At 38.6% G+C, this 17,928-nt stretch overlaps 1 protein-coding gene across 1 annotated transcript; it reads right to left on the minus strand.

Annotated features, from left to right (window-relative positions):
• On the minus strand, window positions 498–1,083 carry LOC109835108 (zinc finger protein AZF3-like). Its single transcript, XM_020403105.1, has 2 exons — window positions 682–1,083; window positions 498–575 (listed from the first exon to the last, which is right to left on the minus strand). Exons 1-2 carry the CDS (start codon window positions 1,081–1,083, stop codon window positions 498–500), a joined length of 480 nt encoding a protein of 159 aa, XP_020258694.1.

Raw genomic sequence — 17,928 nt, forward strand, 5'->3', positions numbered from 1 at the left:
CATCCAATTTGCATTTTGTGTATCTCTTCAACACAAAAAGTCCAAGAAGTAATATTGAATTGAAGTAGCTGACTTCTTGCTCAGGATTCAGAAACATTAGTATCAGGACACTAAGCAAAATGCAGTATGCACAAAACCGTAACAAAATTTCAGAGAGCCAAAATCTATACAGAATGTAACCTGTCAACAAATGTGATTGAGCATATACACAATTCAATCCAGGGGATGGAAATTGGCAGCTACCAACATAAGAACATCCTAATATCTTGTTCAGACAAAATCTCCATTTGTGTGTAAACCAAACATCAAATTTGAAGAGTATTTCTGTACTCATGAAACAATTTCTAAGTCTCAATCTGAACACATTCTAAACCGCAGACACAATGCAAAAGGTACAGAGAAGCTTGAACTAGTCCTTCAGCGAATTGCATCATTACCTCGCCTTCGAATCTACAACCTCAATTAGCAACCACACCAGCCATTGACAAGCATGATCTTTACTCAGCATCATCATCAACAGTAAGAGAAGTAGCCATTGCTAAATGAGACCTCGCCATTACCTCACCTTCAAACTCCTGAAAGATTGGGGAAAAAAAAGAATCAAAGAGGAAGAATCGATACACCCTCAACTTGCGATCATATCATCAGTCGTTGCCCACAAAGATCAGCATCATCATAAACAATTCTTTGCGTAGCCTTTGCCCAATGAGCCCTCTTATGTCCTCCCAAAGCCTGACCGGACCTAAACCCTGCACCACAAATTGAACATTGATAGCCTAATACTCCTGCTTCAAAGCCATTGGATCCAATCTTCTTCTTCTTCTTCTTCTTCTTCTTCAAAGAACCATCACCATTATCTTCAAAAACTGATTCTCGCTGATTTGAGAAACTCTTATCAGAAAACCCAGAAATCCCATTTCCCAAATTCCCCTCATCCCTGGAGAGCACCATGAGAGCAAGGGCACCATCTACTTGCTCCTTGGGGTACTCCGACAATGCCATCCTCTGCTTCTTGTTCAATAATCTTGCATAATCTTCTTCCTTAACTCTCTGAGGATTTGAATTCTGAGAATGGGACCTCATGTGGCCAAACAGAGCTCTGCAGGATTTGAATTCTCTGCCGCAGTCACTGCATTGGTTCCCTCCGGGATCGTCGAAGCTCGCCTTTTTCTTTGGTTTCTACCGGGGTCCGGCGGCGGCACGGGACTGCGCACGTGACGGCCGAGGGAGCGATCTTGATCCATGAAGAGGGTGAAGGAGATGAAATGGGTCAGCTTGAATCGATGAAATCTCTTGGGTTTTGGGGTGATATGAGAAGGACCCAGTTGGGATTTCAGTTGGTTTTGTTTCTTGAGTGAGGGAACGGAAAAAGAAACGGGTACTAGCTCAGCATTAATCTCTCTCTTTCTCTGTATAAATCTTGGGGAGTGGGGGAAAGATCCAATCTTTTTAGAGAGAGAGAGATTAATGAGGAAATGAGTTCTTGTTTCGAGCACGCAGGAGCACTCTTCCTTCATATAGAATCGCTCTCTGGACACAGGAAGAGGAGGAGTCCATGCACGATGGAAGCGAAGGTCTAAACTTCAGAAGAGGGGTTTCTACTTGGGGTAAATTTCACAGAACTCCCTGAAATTTGGGGGTTTCCTGTGAATCCCTCCTGAACTTTGCACCCACCAAATCCCCCGAACCCTAAACCCCCACCACCCACGGAAGATTTCATATTTTCCCACTGAACCCCTAACCTTTCTTAATGGATGAACAAGCAATTATTTGGCAGAAGAATTGTTTTTTTTTTTTTTTTTGGTTTTTGGCAGAAGAATTGTTTTTTTTTTTTTTTTTGGTTTTGCCTGGCGATGTTATCAGCACTGCTTGGAGAGTCCAATGGGAAAATTTAAAAGATTTGGGGGAGTTCCGTGAGACATCCCAAAGTTTAGAATATGGAACGGGGAAATTTTTTTAGGGATTTCGGGAGGGGTTTTGTACAATTTACCAATTTTTCACTTGTACTGCTACTAGCATGTTGGCATGTACAGGGCCTGCACTAGGGAAATTGGACTTCTATAAAGACATTCATACATATATAAATCTAAGGGGAAACCTCTTTTACTGAAGAGCTAAACATAAGAGTCGAAATAAAATAGCATTCCATCATCTTTTGTATTTCTATAAAAACATTATTGGAAAGTCATGGAAAAGCTCCTTTAGAACATTTTTCCTATTCCTTTTCTTTTATCAAATGAACCAAACAGGCCCTAAGTTGAACCCTTGACCCGATTTCTTCTGTGGCTATTTGGTTTGCGCAGAAACCTCACAAAAGGGTCTTCAAGAAATACCACATCCATCACTTCCGTTCTACATTTTAGTTTTTGTTATTTGGTTGACAACAAAAAAGGAGGAAACTTCCTCTCTAAAGCTAACAAAAAGTTGTACGAAATGAGAAAATACATCTTCGAGTTTTTAGCTTGGAAATGGATGGGAAATCTGACATGATCATGTGGGTTTATGATATTTTTCTTAGAATTCAATTTTTTTTAACCTTTTTTTTTTGCGAAATCAACCAAATAGACCATATGTGGAAAAACTCCCTTGTTTGTTGCCACCTTAGCGGAGAAAGAAACCACCTTCTTTGTTCTGAAACTATCTTTATCCTCATTCTCTCGTCTTTTCCTTTTCTTATGAACCCATGGATGATGTTCTCTCCATCTCATCCTTCTCCTCAACCATTATCTATTTTCCTTATAATACTGCTATTGCATCCTCATCCTCTTTCTTCTCATCTTTTTTAACCATTATCTTTTTCACTGTCATGGTCTCTCCTTTATCATTTTTCCTTTTCCCTCAATCATCTCCACTCCTTCTTTCACAATAGTCGCCATGCCACTACAAGACAATGCATAGTTTACAACAACAAGAGTCATTGCAAAAAATAGAAAAGTCTTTGCAATCACCAGTAAAAAAATGAGGGCATTGGCGACGAGGTATTGGGGATGGATATCGAGTCCGTCGCCAACACAAATATTGGCGCGGGAACAATCCCGTCACTAATACCCCATTGCCAATGTTTGCATTGGCGACAGGTGTTAGCCATCACAAATGTTTTCCCGTCGCTAATGCTCATTGGCGACGGCTATCCGTCAGCTATATGCTCATGGCGCGGCTAAACATTAGCGACGGCTGCATCCGTCGCAATAAGTATTGGCGACGGCAACGCCCGTTGCCAATAAGGATTGGCGACAGACACTGACTGTCGCTAATGTGATTTGCGACAGCGTATAAAATCGTCGCCAATGCTCATTGGCGACGGTGGCGCACCTGTCGCCAAATACTTATTGGCCGAGGATGGGGCCGTCGTCAATTAGTTAGCTTCCGTCGTCAATGCACATTGGCGACGGGTCAGTGCCTGTCGCCAATGCACATTAGTGATTGGTTGTCCTGTTGCCAATTAGTAGCCCCCACAAAAAAGTAAGGGTTATTTTAGTATTAATCCCTCAAATCTTCAATATTTCAAAAGTAGTCCACCAAATTATAAAAATTGCTAACACGTCTAGGGATGGAAATGAACCAAATAATTAACAAATAGTTTGATTTTTGTTCGAATAACTATTTAGTCATATTCGATTTGGTAGTTCATTTAACACTAAACAAATATTTTTTAGTATTCGAGTTTGCTAACGATTAGAATTTGACTACATATATATTCGATTCTTTGTCTATTAAATATTCGTTTAAAATTGATCACATGTTATTATTTGTATCATTGCATATATGATGTCGTATTTTTAACCACTTACCATTTCTACTTAAGTTTTATATACCGATTTTATGACTTAAATAATCATAAATCTATTTTCTAATTAAATTTTGATTTAAATATATACACATCATATAGTATAAAGGAATATTTTTTATTTATGAATTTTAATACTACTTGAAAATTAAATTCTGTAGCGGAATAAATATACTTTGATATTCGATAAGTATTCGTGAGATTTTGGCTTCGACTTTGATTAGTTTAGAGAAAATGATGAGAAAAGTGAAAATGCTGAGAAAATGGTGAGAGACCAACGAGGAGATCATTTTTAGTTATACATGTTACGAACATGTAACCATATTGATCTTGATAATGATATACCAGAACTTATCATAGCCCTTTTCAATTAATTAGGAATTCTATGTTACTTTTAAATTTTATTTTCTTTTATTCTTTATGCTAGCAGCAGATTCGATGACCTCCACTACTCTTGGCTTCATTTAAGGATGAGCTTGAGCCCTACAAACATCATTAATGGATTTAAGAGAAGCTAAATAAGATTTAATCACTAAAGAAAACAGATGGAGATAGTTTGGATAAAGTTCTCTTGGAGTTTTTATAAGGTTAAGAGGAGAAAGAGCCGTCAAAATTGAGTTAGAGCGAAGATGAGATATGTTGGAGAAAAAAAATAAGTTTTTAATGGATTTAGGTTTTCATGTTTTAACGGGTCATCTGGGTCCAAACGGGTTGGATTTTTAATAGGTCCAGTTTCTTATAATACTCCCATTTCTACAATATATGGATTGACAAGAGGAAGCAACATGATCTACGAGCCAAACAAGTTTAAGTGTCCTACTGCAGGAAAATAAGAAAATCCCAACACATCAGAAAATATCAGTAAGTTTGACAATTTCCTTAAAAAAATGAGTATAACAAATAACTTTATTGATATATGGTGTGTTATGCAATTTAGTGTGCCTAGTAGAGACCACAGCTATATGGTGTCTTATGCTTATTTGTTCATTTCTATTTGTCAAAAACGAAACACAACTATAACAGTCTACTATATACTCAGCAGATATCAGCCAAAAGATACATAAAAATAACTAGTTCTTCCAGTTTAAATAAACCGAAGAAGTCACTTGCTTAGTAAAACAACATGTAGCAATCCGCTTGCTTCAATTGGAACATAAGAAGAAATACCACAGATCTTCTCAAATATTTCCTACTTTGTCACTTACCAATGAAAGAAATGATCCACACCGGTCTTTATTGAAAAATAATTAGAATTAGGTACTAAAATTATTGTAAAAAATAGAGAGAGAATAATTTCTATGTTTCATAGTGCACATGGTCAAGTTGCCCAAACTGATATAAGCCAATCAAACACGAACTTGCTCTGTAATCAACTCTTGTCATTTTGATAGTATTAAAAAAAGAAGAGATTTATCATCAATGAAGGTAACGGGCTCCTTCGTCTTTTAGGAGGCCCAATAATAAGGGTATTAGGACCAAATTAAGGAAGGGACTAGAAAACTGTTATCCCATCTCATATCATTCCTCTAATATTTGTGATAACTCGATGAAGGTTTTGAAAACCGTCTTTATTTTATACAGATTAATGATGGTCAAATGGTCCCTTCACAAAATTTGGTCATTAAAGACATGATTTCTTGTAGTAACTAATATTGAAATGACCTAAACATTAACTCTGAACTCAAGGATGTAAAAGGAAAATTGGTAATAATAGTTAGATTTGAGGGTTACAATAGCAATTCACCTAAATGACTATAATTTTAACTCTAAATTCATAAAAATCTAATATTACCCTAATCCTAATCATAATATCATAATAATCCAACAATAACTCAAGGATGTAAAATGATGTTTTTGGGCCTAAAAAAATTGGCGAGAGAATTCCCCCTAAAATTTTCAACTAAAATTTTCACCTGAAAAGTTTAGGGACATAACCCCTATCATCATAGCCCAATGCCCTTGGGTTATGACCATATTTGGGCGCATTTAGTGCACGGGATCGGTCATAACAATAATTATGCAAATGACAGTTCCTATTGCAGTAAGTGTAATGGAATGGACTCATTTGTTTTTGTTGACCATGAGATTGTGCACGTAAAACATTTGCAAACAATGGTTGACTTTTTAAATCATTTTGTAAATATGAAATATTTTTAAACAAAGTTGGTCATTTTGAAATATTTTGCGGTTTAGAAATTTTCACAAATAAAAATAATATTTTGTTAAATGACCAACTCTTCCACAAAAATCACACTTATACATATTAACATGCTTATGATGAATATTGTGTGCATGTGTATGTGTATGTGTATATGATGAGGAAACTTGATGGGATGCACAAGGAGTAATAATATTAGCATTAGTGTTTTGGTGTATGTGTATATGATGAGGAAACTTGATGGGATGCACAAGGAGTAATAATATTAGCATTAGTGTTTTGTTGTGCATCATAGCAAAATTTAGCCTTGATGGGATGCACAAGGAGTAATAATATTAGCATTAGTGTTTTGTTGTGCATCATAGCAAAATTTAGCAACATGGCATTTACGATCACAAATGGAACACTTGTAAATTTTGCCATATATGTGTGTATAGTGAGTGTTTGATTTCAAAGAATTAGCATGTGACTTTGCACACAAGTTCATAAGTTTCTTATTATTATCAATGCATTTTTAGTGTTGAATCAAGAGAACAAATATGATTTTTCATATGATTCAACTCATCATTAGGCACATTAGCATTAACACTCGAAGTAGAGCAAACATGATTATTCTTAAATGAATCAAATTCATTTCTAATAGTTACTACTTCTAGCATGACATCATTTTTATTATGGGATAAGCTAGCAATTTTTGAGTTCAAATTATCATTTTCCAAACTTAACTTATCATTGTTTTCTTTAATAATTTTATTTTCTTTAACAATGATATCAAACTTGGATGCTAGCAACTCATAATCGGATTTTAAATTCACATGCTTTCTTTTTAAATCTATAAAGTTTTTATGCAACTTGTTGTAGACATGCATCAATCTATCATAAGAACAAGCGAGTTTATTAATAGAAAGTTCACTTTCGGAACCAAACTCGCATACCTCACTAGGGCTATCGCCTAGTGGCCGTGTGCATGTTGAAGCTACACTCTCACTTAAAGTGGAATCAGTCGGAATCCGTTAGATCTCCTCCAAGTTGTTATGATGTCCTTCTATATGTTTTCATAAAATGTAAGCACTATCAAAAGAAGCAAGCTTGTTAGAAATAGATAAGTCAAAAGCATTTAGCAAAAATTTTAGCAATAGCTTGTTCATAATAAACATCTTTTTATCATTTAAGCTCCACTTGGATTTCTCCAGAGTGGGCACAATGTAAACACAATCAATAATTTCTCATAATTCAATATTTTTAGATTTAACAAATGATTTAAATCTATAACACCATTGAGCATAAGGGAAATCAATGAATTTCGGAGCAACATTAATATCATAATCTAAACTAGGTGTACCGTGCATGTCCATAATATAAATGCAAGCAAGATGAAATATCACAAAACTAGATTAACAATAAATCAAAGTGATGATCTTTGACTCTAGGAGATTAAGCCACAAATCAAAGAGCACCAAACTCTGATACCATATAAAAGTACCCTAGAGGAGGGGTGAATAGAGTATTTGCTAATCTAATTCGATATTGATGCTAAATAAAAACTTATTAACAAATATCCTAGCAATATGATATGTACAAATGATATATGCAAGGATATACAAGGATAAACAAGATAGTGGGCAATAGAGATGAGACAATAGGCAATATAAAAGTATACAAGAAAATAAGTGTGCCAATGTCAAAACTCAAACACAAGCAAATGATCATAGAGTTCGGTCGACCTACGACCTACGTCTCTGCTCCTCACCCTCGAGGAGAATCTCCACTATCTCAAAAATAACTACACAGTCGGTTTTCAACGCTCACCGATAATGTTTATAACTCACACAATTGTCAATACACAATACACTCCTCTAAGTGTTGTCCTATCACGTGTCACCTTCCTTAAGCGTTCAGAATTACTACCTCTCTCTAGGATTTACAATCGATGCCACTCCTCTTGGAATTGACCCCATCTCTCACTAACCACTTTTCTAAATGTATTTGTGTATTACAATGTGTTCTCAACAATAAAGTACAAATACAATGCTTTGTTCTCTAACAAAGATGAGAACAAAATTCTAAGTTCACTATCAAAGAACCACTCACCACAACCTAAATATACAGTATGTGAAAATACTTAAACTCAAATAGGTGTGTGTGCAATCAATGAGCAAAAATAAGAATTAAACTCAAATCAATCTAGCATACGAATATGAGAATCAAAAATAATAAATAGCTAGAAGATGAGTTTAATAAAACTTCTCTAAAACAAAGAGAGATGAGGGTTTGAAGATGAATGCCCAAAACCAAAATCGATCTCCTTCTTTTGTGAAACTTTCTTCACATTAAACACACTAACTCTCTTGAAAACTCAGCAACAAACAATCCAAAACCTTGTTAAAAAAAACCCTTAAGAAAAACCAAAGCAAGAGGGATATTTATAGCCCCAAAACTCAGCTCATCAAAAACTAGCCATTGGGAGAAAATACTCGATTGGTCGACTGAACAGTAACATCGGTCGACCGATGATTTGACCGTTGGCTAAGTTATGGAAAAAAACACTCCGTCGGTCGACTGATAGAAGCTATCAATCGACTGATGGACATCAGTTGACTGGGCAGAAATAAATTAGAAAACCCAGAACAGTTTATCGGTCGACTGATGCAAGCCATCGGTCGACTAATAAGCTGCTTCGGTCGACTGATAGGAATCAGTCAACTAAGCAAAAACAAACAACAATTCCAGAGCAGTTCTTCGGTCGACTGATGATCCTTGTCAATCGACTGAAAACATGCACAGAGACTTGTTTGAACAGTAAAATTGAATTTTAAAGCGCATTTAAAAATAACAAATAAATTTCAAAAATTATAAAATTTGGAAAAATGTTTATAAACATGAATATAAACAGGTTAGAAAAGAAAATTTTAAAATATCATTCCCCTTTTATGAAAACTCATCATTTTGCAAAATCGGATTAAATACGAAATTTCAAAACACTTGATTTTGGACTAAATGATCTCAAACAAGTTTGAAACTTCTTTTAAGTGGATTAATAAACTTTATAAATGCTGTACAATAGTTATAATAAGTCTTTAATACAAAGCACATTATTTTCAAAACAAAGATGATAAATATGAAATGAATATATATGTATACCAATATATCTATTGTTTCATATTTATACGGTTAAACTTGAAAACGATAAACCAAAAATGTGTATGTGTATAATATTTAAGCTCTAAGTATAAACACACAAAGTATAGACCTAAAACACTATACCTAAGCAATAGATCTTCAAAGAGCTCATCTTGGTTGCAGATGAAGGGATAATGACTTTGGCTTGAATTGCATCGTGCTTCATTCCGATTTCCTCCAACCTCCAAAGGATGTCATCGTTAAGCTTAATTCCAACCAACCTCCAACATAGAATATTTATGTAGATTACCTAACAAAAAAAATATAAACACTCGACACACGATGTTAGGAATTGTTTGTTAATCATCAAAACTAGATTAGACAATAGGCTCATAAACATGAGACCTAACAATCTCCCCCTTTTTGACGATGACAAAAACCCTTAAGAAAAACCAAAGCAAGAGGGATATTTATAGCCCCAAAACTCAGCTCATCAAAAACTAGCCATTGGGAGAAAATACTCGATTGGTCGACTGAACAGTAACATCGGTCGACCGATGATTTGACCGTTGGCTAAGTTATGGAAAAAAACACTCCGTCGGTCGACTGATAGAAGCTATCAATCGACTGATGGACATCAGTTGACTGGGCAGAAATAAATTAGAAAACCCAGAACAGTTTATCGGTCGACTGATGCAAGCCATCGGTCGACTAATAAGCTGCTTCGGTCGACTGATAGGAATCAGTCAACTAAGCAAAAACAAACAACAATTCCAGAGCAGTTCTTCGGTCGACTGATGATCCTTGTCAATCGACTGAAAACATGCACAGAGACTTGTTTGAACAGTAAAATTGAATTTTAAAGCGCATTTAAAAATAACAAATAAATTTCAAAAATTATAAAATTTGGAAAAATGTTTATAAACATGAATATAAACAGGTTAGAAAAGAAAATTTTAAAATATCATTCCCCTTTTATGAAAACTCATCATTTTGCAAAATCGGATTAAATACGAAATTTCAAAACACTTGATTTTGGACTAAATGATCTCAAACAAGTTTGAAACTTCTTTTAAGTGGATTAATAAACTTTATAAATGCTGTACAATAGTTATAATAAGTCTTTAATACAAAGCACATTATTTTCAAAACAAAGATGATAAATATGAAATGAATATATATGTATACCAATATATCTATTGTTTCATATTTATACGGTTAAACTTGAAAACGATAAACCAAAAATGTGTATGTGTATAATATTTAAGCTCTAAGTATAAACACACAAAGTATAGACCTAAAACACTATACCTAAGCAATAGATCTTCAAAGAGCTCATCTTGGTTGCAGATGAAGGGATAATGACTTTGGCTTGAATTGCATCGTGCTTCATTCCGATTTCCTCCAACCTCCAAAGGATGTCATCGTTAAGCTTAATTCCAACCAACCTCCAACATAGAATATTTATGTAGATTACCTAACAAAAAAAATATAAACACTCGACACACGATGTTAGGAATTGTTTGTTAATCATCAAAACTAGATTAGACAATAGGCTCATAAACATGAGACCTAACAATCTCCCCCTTTTTGACGATGACAAACAATCTACACAAATAGTATATAAAGCATGCATGATATGAAATGAATATATAATTCGCATACATGAGAAAATAAAATACTCACAATCCACTTGTTTCTTCCCCTTTGTCAATATCAAAATGGGGAAAACAATAAGAATGAAGAGAGTGAAAGCTTCCTTTATAAGTAAGCATAGGTGAGTATAAAACAAATATAGGGAAAAAGCTCACCCTATCAAAATACCACATAACATATATCAACAGAAATGATAAAGCAAATCAAGGACTTGAGATAATATATGCTTTAAGGCAATCTTACACAGACGAGGCACATTGTGAGCAAATAGATAAAAATATTAATCGCAACTCACATTTAATGAAACGAAAGAAAACACACACACACACACACACACACCACACACACACACACACATATAACATAAAAAATTTTGTGTCTCACTACACACACACACACACACACACACATATATATATATATATATATATCATGAAATCAAATGAGAGGAAATCATGAAAATATATTTTCAAATGAAAGCAAATCATGAAAATCATGAAAAGCAAAAAAAATTATAAATCATGAAGGGATATTTTCAAACAAATCATGAAAGTCATGAAAAATAGAAAAATCAAATAAACAAACATGAATCATGATTAAGAATATTAAAAAGCACAATAATATCAAAACATACTTGATTCATAAAACATTTAAACAAACTTACAAACTTTGTTTTAAACTTTTCTTGGCCTTCTTTTTATTTTATTATCAAATGAAACCTGAGGGCTATTTATAGATTCATAAAACAATAGCCCAAAAATCAAGAAAAACAAAAAACCAGACAAAAATCCCTTAAAATTAGCAAAAACTGAAAATAGGTATTCCTTTTATTAACATTACTTTATTTAGAAGTTTCTTCTAGCATTTTATCACTATATAGTGGTTACTTCTTTTAAGGATAAACTTATAGGTTCTTGTTGAGTTATCCTATTATAAAAAAGAAGGATGATCGAGTTGTGTTTCTGTTCTATTCTTGAGCATAGGACATAATATTAGCAAAACGAATTGGTGCCTGTACACCATTATGAACTTTGCATTACAAACTAAGAAGAATATCAAGAAAGAGCCTTTTAGATTTAATCAAGTTATTTAGGATAGGTGTTTTTTGTGTTCAGGGATCGATTTGTCTTGCAACAAAGTTTCGTTTGTTTCTTCTTCTCTAATTTCTCCCTCCACATATAATTTGTTTTCTCCAATAAGGTAATCCTCCACTTGCAATCCAGTACAACAATATTTTGAAGCATGCATCTACCATTCACACACACAAGTTATACAAGTTAGTTGAGATCGAGAGAGTACCTTGATGGTATCGGTGCTTGTGACATACAAAGAACATGCGTGTGCTGCTGAAGGTTTGTTTAGATTTGAAGTGACTAGGCATGGTAAGGTTTCTATATATATGATGCATATATATTATCCACCTCAACATGACTACAATGGTGATAGCATGCACTTGTAAAAAATTTCTATGGAGTAAAATTCTATGTTGCCATGCACCAGCTGATTTCAAGCATAAAAATATACCTAGAATTCCTGAGCAGTATGTGAGTTGTTAATCAGTCCTAGTTAGAATAGAATTGTTAGTTTTGAATCCATGTTATTAGATAGAGTTCTAATTATAGTAGAATACTAGTTAGGATAGGTTTCCTAGTTATTGGTTATAAATATGTAAACAAGTCTTTGTAATTTTGAGAACGTTAATGAAACTTCAAAAAGTTCCTGCTCCATCTATTTTTGTGTTCGTCAGCAAAACAGGAGGTCATTATTCCGGCCTCTGTTAATCCACCAAAACAGAGCCAGAAAGAAGAAAACGCCTAGGAGATTGTCCCCTGTCCTTCGTTCTTTGCTGCTGTCAGTTTTCCCAGAAATTAGCCTATCTCTATTTACAGGTTTGATACTGCAGGCCGATCCTATTACACAGCCAACAAGTGGTATCAGAGCGGTGTATGCCTAAGTACCAACCAAGATCTGAAGAGATGACGAGTTCGGAGAAGATGACGACCAAAGTGGGTTCGCTCACTCTTCAATATCCGACGTTATCGAGGGACAACTATGCTTCGTGGGCGATCAAGATGAAAGTCTACATGAAGGCTCAAGACGTGTGGGATGCCATTGAGCCCGCGGCAGGCGCGTCCGTGGAACACAGGAAGGATCAGATGGCGTTGGCGGCCATTTACCAGGGGATTCCTGAAGAGACTTTGATGGTGATTGCAGAGAAGCAAACGGCAAAGGAGGCATGGGAGACGTTGAAAACAATGCATCTAGGAGCGGATCGTGTGAGGAACGCGAAGGTGCAGACCTTGAAGTCCGAGTTCGAACTTCTCCGGATGAAGGAGAATGACAACGTCGACGTTTTTTCGACGAAGTTGACAGGAGTCGTCAACAAGATCCGGGCTTTAGGCGGCGAGATGGAGGAGAACTACGTCGTCAGAAAGCTACTTCGGGCGGTACCGGAGAGATTCCTTACCATCGTCTCCACGATTGAACAGTTCGGGGACATCGACGACATGACACTCGAGGAGGCGATCGGGCGCCTCAAAGCCCACGAGGAGAGGGCACGTGTTTTTCGAAACAACGCCGACGATCACCTATTGTTGACGCATGCGGAGTGGCAAGCAAGGAGCAAGAAGAACGGCGGAGGTTTCCTTTCAACACCTACAACCAATGATGGCAGCGGTCGAGGACGAGGTCGCGGGGCCGGTCGTGGGCGTGGCCGTGGCCAAAGAGGCCGAGGCGGACAGCAGTACCACGGCAGCGGACAGCAGTACCACGGAGGCCGCGGAGGGGAGCACGGCGGCCAGGCAGGCCGAGGCGGCTTCGGCGGCAGAGGAGGACGTCCAGGAGGTGGTTTCGGCCATGGAGGTGCAGCTCGCCAGGAGGGGGAGAGTAGCACAAGCGGTGGTCGAGACAAGTCCAACATTAAATGCTTCAATTGCGGAGTATACGGGCACTTTCAGTCGGAGTGTCACAAGCAACGCCGCAACCATGAACAGGAGGCTCATCTCACCCGTGCATATGACGAGGAGCCAACCTTGATGATGGCTATGTTAGAGGAATCATCAACTGTCATTCTACTCAATGAAGAGAAGGTGGTGCCAAACTTACTCACAGCGGGGGAGGCACAAGTTGCCAACGACGTTTGGTACCTCGACAACGGAGCTAGCAATCACATGACCGGCCACCGAGACAAGTTCAAGGAGCTCGACGAGAACATCAAGGGAACCGTCAAGTTTGGTGATGGATCCGCGGTAGAGATCAAGGGGAAAGGCTCTATCCTCTTTCAGTGCAACAACGGCGATCAAAGGCTACTACCTGAGGTATATTATATTCCAAGTTTGAAATCTAACATTATTAGCCTTGGTCAGATGACTGAAGATGGGAGTAAGGTTGTTATTGCTGACGAGTTCCTGAGGGTGTTTGATAGGAACGGTGCTCTCTTGATGAGGGTGACACGTTCAACTAACCGATTGTACAGGATAGAGTTAAAGACTTGCAAGCCGGCGTGTTTGATGGCGAACATTAACGATCCAGCTTGGTTATGGCATGCTCGCCTTGGGCATGTCAATTTCTTCGCCCTCAAGATGATGACTGATAAGAGGATGGCTTCCGGGTTGCCGAAGATCTTGCACCCGAATCAACTATGCGAAGGATGCCTCGTCGCCAAGCAAGCAAGACTGCCGTTCCCTTCGCAAGCAAACTTCAGAGCTCAGAGGCCGCTGGAATTACTACATGCTGACCTATGTGGTCCTATCACCCCATCCACACTTGCGGGTAACAGCTACTTCCTTCTTATTGTTGATGATTTCAGCCGATGGATGTGGGTATACATGTTGAAGGCCAAGAGTCAAGCTTGTGAAACCTTCAAGAAGTTCAAAACAGAGGTTGAGAATGCATGTGACCACAAGGTGAAGACATTGAGGACAGATCGTGGTGGCGAGTTTTTGTCAAAGGAGTTCACAAAACTGTGTGAAGACTACGGCATCAAACGTCATCTCACTGCACCGTACACCCCGCAGCAAAACGGTGTAGTGGAGAGGCGTAACCGCACGGTGATGGACATGGCGAGAAGCCTACTTAAGAGCATGCATATGCCTGGAACCATGTGGGGCGAAGCGGTTAGGCACGCGGTGTACATCCTCAACCGACTACCAACCAAGACGTTGTACGATCACACACCCTACGAAGCTTGGTTTGGTAAGAAACCCCACCTAGAACACTTGAGAGTTTTTGGATGTATGGCGCATGTGAAGATTGCAGGTCCTTCTCACAAGAAACTCGACGATCGGAGCATGCCAATGGTGTATATTGGGGTAGAGGAAGGAAGCAAAGCGCATCGCCTATACGACCCTCAACATAACAAGATACGTGTCAGCAGGGATGTCGCGTTTGAGGAAGGAAAAGAGTGGGAATGGAGCGCCGATGGAGTCGAAAAATCACCTAACTGGACGGAGTTCACAGCGGAAGAGGAGAATGCAACGGCCAGCGCGTTTCCTGCAGTCCAAACTGGACAAACTGCAGCCCGAACAGGGGCTGCTGCTGTCCGAATACCTGCTGCTGCTGCTGCAGGCCGAACAGCCCCTGCAGGAGCTCATACCGCAGCGGAGCTGACCGGAGACGAGCCTGGACAGCCGGGACATTATGCGCTACCGGTCCCTAGCGGACATCTATGCAGAGACAGAGGTGATTGATCTCCCTGCAGAAGAATTATTCCTGATTTCTGAAGAACCTGCAAGCTACATTGAGGCTGCAACAGATCAAGAATGGCGGACAGCCATGGAGAAGGAATTGGAGGCCATCGAGAAGAACAAGACTTGGGTACTCACGGAGTTACCGCGGGGTTCCAAACCCATTGGTCTCAAATGGGTGTACAAGCTGAAGAAGGACAATGAAGGCAACATTCTCAAGCACAAAGCAAGACTTGTAGCAAAAGGGTACGTCCAGCAGCAAGGCGTGGACTTCGATGAGGTGTTTGCACCTGTGGCGAGGCTTGATACCATCAGAATAATCCTCGCTATATCAGCACAGAACGGGTGGGAGGTGCACCATTTGGATGTGAAGTCCGCATTCCTAAATGGTGATCTCCAGGAAGAAGTGTATGTGGCTCAACCTGAAGGGTTCGTTGTGAAGAATCAGGAGCACAAGGTCTACAAACTATCAAAGGCACTCTACGGTCTACGCCAAGCACCTCGGGCATGGAACACGCGCCTCGACAAGTGCATGAAGGGCATCGGATTTGCAAGATGCACTCAGGAGCAGGCGGTATACACAAGGAGTAACAGAGGGGATACACTCATTGTTGGCGTGTACGATACACTCATTGTTGGCGTGTACGTGGACGACTTGATTGTTACGGGCTCGAGGGCGGATGAGATAAAGTTTTTCAAGCAACAAATGATGAAGGAGTTCGAGATGAGTGACCTTGGATTGCTTTCCTATTATCTTGGTATCGAGGTGGATCAGCGAGATGATTGTATTGCACTAAGGCAGGCGGCCTATGCGAAGAAGGTTTTGGGTCAGTTCGGCATGATGGATTGCAACCCGACGCAATATCCTATGGAAACAAAGCTAAAGCTTGGAAAGGATTCCGAAGGAACACTGGTGGACGTGGCGGAGTATAGACGCATTATCGGATCTTTGAGGTATCTAACTCACACCCGACCCGATATCACATATGCCGTGGGGATTGTGAGTAGGTACATGGAGCACCCTACAGTTTTGCATCGACAGGTTGTCAAGCATATTTTGAGGTACGTGAAGGGTACTATGTCCTACGGATTGGTGTACAAACGAGGTCGAGGTAATGAAGAGTTGGTGGGATTCACTGACAGTGATCTTGCGGGAGATGTTGATGATAGGCGCAACACAGGCGGCATGGCATTTTATCTAGGTGACAGTTTGGTCACTTGGACATCACAGAAGCATAAGACGGTGGCATTATCATCCTGCGAGGCAGAATTTATGGCGGCAACTGCAGCAGCGTGCCAAGGCTTGTGGTTGAGGAGTTTGATTAGCGAATTAATTGGGAGTGAGCCCAAGTCGGTTACACTTTTTGTCGATAACAAGTCTGCAATTGCCTTGATGAAAAATCCAGTTTTCCATGGAAGAAGCAAGCATATCAACACACGCTTTCACTTCATTCGTGAGTGTGTTGAGCGAGGACAGATTAAAGTGGAGTTCGTAAGCACGAGCGAGCAACGAGCAGATATTCTCACGAAGGCACTAGCAAGGGTGAAGTTCATCGAGATGCGAGAGCTGCTAGGTGTAAGGGACTTAGAGTCTAGTCCAGATTAAGGGGGAGAATGTGAGTTGTTAATCAGTCCTAGTTAGAATAGAATTGTTAGTTTTGAATCCATGTTATTAGATAGAGTTCTAATTATAGTAGAATACTAGTTAGGATAGGTTTCCTAGTTATTGGTTATAAATATGTAAACAAGTCTTTGTAATTTTGAGAACGTTAATGAAACTTCAAAAAGTTCCTGCTCCATCTATTTTTGTGTTCGTCAGCAAAACAGGAGGTCATTATTCCGGCCTCTGTTAATCCACCAAAACAGAGCCAGAAAGAAGAAAACGCCCAGGAGATTGTCCCCTGTCCTTCGTTCTTTGCTGCTGTCAGTTTTCCCAGAAATCAGCCTATCTCTATTTACAGGTTTGATACTGCAGGCCGATCCTATTACACAGCCAACACAGTACTCGTCAAAACGATGGACTAAAGATGCAAGAAAAAGGGTACATGCATATGAGTCAATGGATTCCAACGAAGTTGAGACTGTGTTTTGTAATTGTTCAATGCGCTATGCTTATGATCTTCTCAACGAGACAGAGAAAAGAGGAGGCAAGAAAACTTTTATGGAAAATTTTTGACGGAGGACACGAGAAACTTCATAAGTTCCATGAGAAGGATTATTTAGGGAATTATTCAAAAGTGGAAAAAGGTATCAATTTGAATAATAATGAAGAAAGCATGTGCTTGATCCTCCTCAAAGGGTGTCTCTAATTAATGCTAGGCTTAAAGGACATTTTGAAAAGAAGAGGAAAAAATCATCTAAACATGATGTAGGAAAGCCAAGTTCAAGTAAGGACAAATACTGTCATTTATTTACTTCATTGGCATTTCTCATATTATTGATTTTTTTTCTTCGACGTTTTGTAATTATAGAATCAAAGAAGAAACTTGAAGCAATTATACCTTCTGATCCAACAAATGCAC

Source organism: Asparagus officinalis, chromosome 3 (genome assembly GCF_001876935.1).
Source record: "Asparagus officinalis chromosome 3, Aspof.V1, whole genome shotgun sequence".
Lineage (NCBI taxonomy): Eukaryota > Viridiplantae > Streptophyta > Magnoliopsida > Asparagales > Asparagaceae > Asparagus > Asparagus officinalis.

Bases quoted from the DNA above. Each gene is read 5' to 3' on its own strand.
- LOC109835108 (XM_020403105.1), bottom strand. From the start codon at position 1,083: ATGAGGTCCCATTCTCAGAATTCAAATCCTCAGAGAGTTAAGGAAGAA. The intron at 576-681 runs GTTTATGATGAT...CCAATCTTTCAG, and splicing joins CAAAGGCTACGCAAAGAATT to GAGTTTGAAGGTGAGGTAAT.